The 5,911-nt window shown below is 30.8% G+C and overlaps 1 protein-coding gene across 1 annotated transcript in view; it reads right to left on the bottom strand.

Annotated features, from left to right (window-relative positions):
• LOC112031867 (senescence-induced receptor-like serine/threonine-protein kinase) overlaps positions 1–5,911 on the bottom strand; it is a 30,294-nt gene that overhangs the window by 7,521 nt on the left and 16,862 nt on the right. Inside the window, exons 5-9 of the mRNA XM_065782395.1 lie at positions 4,288–4,772; positions 3,216–3,354; positions 2,035–2,106; positions 1,410–1,481; positions 1,244–1,324 (exon numbers count right to left, since the gene is read on the bottom strand). Coding sequence (XP_065638467.1) covers positions 1,244–1,324; positions 1,410–1,481; positions 2,035–2,106; positions 3,216–3,354; positions 4,288–4,772 — 849 coding nt within the window. The remainder of the gene's footprint in view (positions 1–1,243; positions 1,325–1,409; positions 1,482–2,034; positions 2,107–3,215; positions 3,355–4,287; positions 4,773–5,911) is intronic.

A 5,911-nucleotide genomic window follows, 5' to 3' on the forward strand; every position in this document is an offset into this window, starting at 1 on the left:
CGAACCCCCCCCCCCCCCCCCCCCAATTTTTTCCATGCAAAAACACTACAGAGGTTCTATGTTTATTTGTTTAATAAATCCAATTTCATTTATATTTCCAATTTAATTCAATATATGAAAATATCACTAATCTTTAAAAAATATAATTACCATGGCATGTTTCGAATATGCTAGTTTTGGCAAAAACCCAGATCTTTGTCTCTCAGTTCCATGTACGAAGGAGAAGAAGAAACCGAAAAGGGAGCTTATTGTTGCACTTGTTGGAACGTCAATGGTAGTTTTGGTCCTTTTGCTGTTGATTTTTTGTGCCCTGGCTATCTATAAAAGAAAAAGACGAGGTATGTCTTCCTTTTGTTTGGTTCTATATATATTTTTCTTTGGATAAAATTTGAAGGATAGGAAACAGAGTGAATTCTCTATTTGGGCATTGCCATGGTAAAATTCTACTAATTGGATTTGGGTTGGTAAGCATCAGAACTAGTGAGCCATAGTTGTTATCTCATCTCTATAAGTGAGTATTGAACTAGTGGCATGATGTTTTTCCCAAATACTTTCCATTGCGAAATTAAAAATTGTGACATCTTCCTCTCATACCATTTGGGAGTATGCCCAATGACCACAAAATTAAACACCACTTTCCACGGTTGTTCTATATTTTATTACATCACATAGCGTTGAGATCAGGGATAAAGAGAGGAGTTGGAGTTAGGGGAGTGGCTCTACTGCTCGCTGTGTGTGGCGGCTCTGACCTTTGACTCTACTGCTTAACCACTAAGAATTTTTGTATAAAACTTTTTAAATGGTTAGGTTGTTTGTTTTAGATAAAATAGTTTGATTGGGCTTAATTTTTTTAGTTTTATTATTGGTAATTTTTGTTGTTGGCTTAATTTTTGGGGCTTGTATATTTTGTTTTAGATTTAATCTATTAATTTTTTTTATAGCCTTTAAAAGGTGGAAAATGCTAAAACTACAAAAGTTTTATGAATTACTAATGTGGTGAGTGATTATTGGTAGGTAAAAAGTAATGCAAGGATGTAAACTAATAAAAATTTGATAACTCAACAGTTTGTAAAAATGTTATAGAAAATTTTGTGGTCATAACATTACTCTTAAAAGAATTGATGGCATTATTAAGGAGAGAAAATATAATTTTATTGAATAAAATTGCCTGGACAGGACAACTTGAAATTAGAATTAAAAAGTAAAGAAAAATGAAATAATATAAGTAGGATGAAAAACTAACCCGAAGACCAATGATCCATCCCTAGACTTTTGTATAAGATCCTCTGGAATTAAACCATTGAGCTGGTTTCCACTTAAATTACTGCAAATATATTGTAAAATAAAATTTCATTTCCTACCCCTAAATTGAGTTTTATAATATCAAAGCTTAGAGCTCAATAACTTACAGGGTCTTCAAATTTGGCAATTGTGCTAAAAATTTTGGGACGCTCCCAGTCAATTCATTGTATGATAGATCCCTGTAATTGACCAAAGAAAAAAGAAAGATTTAAAACATTTAACAATAACTTTGGGTAAATATACATTGGATGTGAAGCTAAACTATTTGCTTTTGTCCTAGATGACAACCTCACATTTAACTATAGTGCTAAAGCTTAAAAGCTTTCTCAGTTTCTCCTCATCCAAAAGTATGTTACAAGATAGTCTTAAGAGATATGCTTTTCATATTTGTGGATCACACATGTGAATCCAACGTATCTTAAGAGAAAGTAGTCTTATGAGATATCATCTTATATAATACATTTTCAACTACGATACATTTATTTTTTTATTTTTTTATTTTTTTTTAGAATCAACAACGATACTTTTTGTTACAAGACTTACATATAGCATTTAATATTTTGTCCTCCACAACATCGGTCACATTTATTGCGGTAGAGAGAGATTCCTAGGAAGAATCCACTTAAAGATTCTTTACATATTTCATATACATGTAGGGTATTACTAGAACCAAAAAACTTATTACTTCAACTACTAGTTTTTATGACTTTTCCCATTCCCATTTTTACTTACAAGTACTGCAGCGCTGTGAGGTTAGAGAGTGAAAATGGTATCTCCCCTGTCAGTTTGCTTGAGCTCAAATTCCTGCATGTAATTTATCAAAGAAGAGAGAGTTGATGCCATTGCCAAAAAGAAAATTTTGCAAATTATATCATTTAAGTTTGAGATTATTTTAATTTTATCCCTTTAAGATTTAAAGTTTAGATATATACCCTGATGTTATATAAAAATTTAAATCAAGTCCTTCCATTAATTACCATTGCTAAGTATTTCCATTTATTACAAAGTTTGACTTTAAATTGGTTTGGAGTTTTCTTTTTCGATCCATTAGTAGCAAATTATAAGACTATAAATGTGTATTAATTAAATAGGCTAAAATCGAAATTGCACTATCTAAGTTTGATTAAAGTTCATTTCAGTATTCTAACTTTACTTTCGTTAAATTGAGGTTGCGTTTGACATTGACTTAAAAAACCAGCTTCTTTTTTATTATTTAGCTTATCTTTGTTACTATTCAGCTTATTTTTATTACTATTTATGAATCCCACTACACTTTTTGGTACTATTCATGGGTCTCACTGTACTATTTCAGCTAACTTTTACCTTTATCTACAATACTTTCAGCAAAAAGTTTTTAATTTCAACATAATAAGCGGATCCCAAATGAAAAGTTTTCAAGTTTATTCAATTCAGAAATACCTTAAAAAACTTCCATTAAAAAAATATTTTTCGCACATGTAAAAAAAATATAAAATTAATAAAAATATTTTATATGAGAATTTTTTTTCAAATTTTTTTCATTAATTAATTTCATACTAAACGGAAATTTTTAACGAAATTGGATAAAAGACTTGAATTAAATAATTTTGAAATTCAAGGGATTCAATTGAACAAAAATAATGTTTGATAACTAAAATGAATTTTAGTAAAAACTTAGACCCAATTTGCATTTTAGCCATTTAAATGAGTGACATGACTCATTAAAAAAGTCATGTAACCAAAATTTCACATGAATGGTCTCTTCAATTGCCACATTATAAGCTGGAGAAAGATGACTCTAAATTGGTTTGGGACCAATTCAACTTTCACTAGATATCACTATTGTACTTCAGGCTGATTCCATTAATTGAAATGTAATGTCTTTCTTCTCAAAAAAAAAAATCATTGGTTTCACGTGTTGGAAATGCGCTCACAGTGAAATTATCATTGGAGTATCATCTGATGAATTGCAAGTCAAACCACTCCATGTTAGTTCAATTGGGACACACGGGTCTGCTAGCCAGTCTTCTCTAAAGATCCTTAATGTTTGTTTGATGTCCATGATAGCAGCAACTGTTGTTTATAAGAAATAATACTTATTAATAAATTATGATCATTCAGGATAAAAATTGAAAGGAGGGATTAGAATATTTGTTATACAGTGTCTTTTTCTTTTTCTATTTTTGTCTCCTACTACCATAACTTTTGTATTACAATTTTTATCATAACTCTTTTTTCTTTTTTCTTTTTTTCTGACAAAATTTAGTTACAAATTATATCATCAATTTAATGTTTAAATTTTAATTTTTTTTAGCATAAAATTATACATAAAGAATTAGTTTATAGATCAAACTACTGTGTTCTTAACATGCATGTCAAATTTTGTGTCAATAGTATATACATTTTTATTTAAATGTTAACAAAAAAAAAAAATCATATTTTATGAGAAAGGAATAATTCAATACATATGAACCTTTTATGAGAAAGGAATAACTCAACATTATGAATTTTATTTCTTAACATTATGAATTTAACCAGGTATTATTCTTTCATAAAAAGATTGTATAAAACACAACAGGAGAAATTATCATACAACGAGAGTTTAAAGACTTCTCTTTTATATATACTAAAACGAAAAATAAAATTATACTTTTTAGATTGTCTTTATGACAAACTTTATAGTGCCAAAAGCATTGTAGTTGAATTGGCACCTCCCCATACACAAAGTATTTGGAGGTCTAGGGGGAAAGGGTTCGAATTGCAGGGTTAACAGCACGTTGTAATTATTTCTCAAATAAAAAAATTAAATAAAAAAAAACTTTATAATAGTTTTAAATATTCTCATTTATGACAAACCTATCATTTGTTCACTCATGTATCCCTCAATGTTTCCGTTCAGCTTTTGTTTTGTTTAGCTCAAATCAAAATAAATTTATTTTAACCTCAAACTTTCAAATACTTTAAAATGGAAAAAAATAAAGAGAATAATTAGATAAATGTACATACCATCTCTTGAGTTGGTTGGTTTGTGTAGTTCATACTGGGGAATTACTCCATAAACCTCAAACGCGTTGAGGATGGGAGGAAGGTCAGACGCCGTTGTTGCCTTAATAACAAAACTAAATGGCCATTCGAATGTTTGATTGAGACATATGGACAGCGGCTTTAAGTAGTCAAGAGTTACAGGTTCTGAGATATAGCTTCCCTCCTTCACATTAATAATGAATTCTCTTTTCTTTCCTTGCGTAAGTTTTGCAATTTCAGCAAAGTGAAAGCAAACATAAGATTCTTGAGTATAACCGGACATGTCAGAAAAACTTAAGGAATGATAACCGCTAGATGGTTGGACAGCAGTTCTCAATACTTCTGATGGTATTTGATAACTATCATTGTTGTTTTGTATGTCAATAACTGAGGAGGTATTGATCGGAACTGAGTTTGACAACGGATTTGAAGTATACCAAAAGCGATCATAAACATCGTTCTTGTACCTTAGATAGGACATGGAAAAGTTGATTGTCACATTAAAATTTCATAGACAAGAAATTTTAAAAAACAGTGTTCAAATTTGACATATTATGAACAATATATATAGGTTAAAATATAAGAAACACCCCAAATTTTGAGTATATATAATAATATCAAGTATTATCAAGGCTTTGCAAATATCTAATTTGTTCCCTTAGCACAAATGACACTTAATACTTTCAAAATTTTCATACTCTAAATTTTTTGCTTCCTTCCAACAGCCTGTTTCTGACCGCATATATAAGTCTCACAGTAATTGTATTATGATAATTAAATATGTGAGAAAAAAAAAATCTGCATTCACATATCCCTAAATCAAAAGCTGTACATGCAAAATGAAAATGAGTTGTAAGCCTAAAAAGAAATAAAAGTTTTCTATCTTTCAAAAAAAAAAAAAAAAAAGGTTTTTTTAGGAAATAAAAATAACTTTTCTAAAGAGATTTACATACTTAAATATTTTCATAAACATATGCTCTAAATACTCCTAAAATGGATGAGTTATATTTTCAAAAAAAAACAAATTGAAAATTAGGAAAAAGAAAAAAAGAGACAGTTTTATTTTAAATGAGTGTTATTAATTACAATAGTTTTGAACATAAAGAGATTCATTAATACTTAGATCAGTATCAATGCTTGCGGGGTATGGGGAGCAAGGGTCAGAGGTTCAAGTCTCTATGAGAGAATTTCACACATATATACTGTGGGGCCCGTGGGCCTGATAGCCCCAGCCCACCATGTAGCAAGCCCAAGGCCCATGCCGAGGAGCACAGGCTATTCAGGGCTGAGGTGAGGGAAAGCCTTTCCTTCCCAACCCACACCGAGGACCACCTTGTCCTCGGCCTGACGAAGGTGATTTTGGGGAGAGACTAACCCCAAAGTAAGCTGTCATTCTCACATTTAATGCATTCAACTAACTCCCCCTGGCCGCATTAATGGGGAGGTAACCCCTTGGCAGGATAACGTTGATCAGAGTGAACTGCTTAAGTACCGATAAGGCCTCTGATGGGACGGACGGCCAGAAAAGAGGGCGAATAGATGATCGACAGATGGAAGGAGGGGATAGGAAGATAAAAACTATAAAAGAAAAGTTAGTAAAGTAGAA

Source organism: Quercus suber, unplaced genomic scaffold (assembly GCF_002906115.3).
Source record: "Quercus suber isolate HL8 unplaced genomic scaffold, Cork oak 2.0 scaffold_300, whole genome shotgun sequence".
Taxonomy (NCBI): Eukaryota; Viridiplantae; Streptophyta; class Magnoliopsida; order Fagales; family Fagaceae; genus Quercus; species Quercus suber.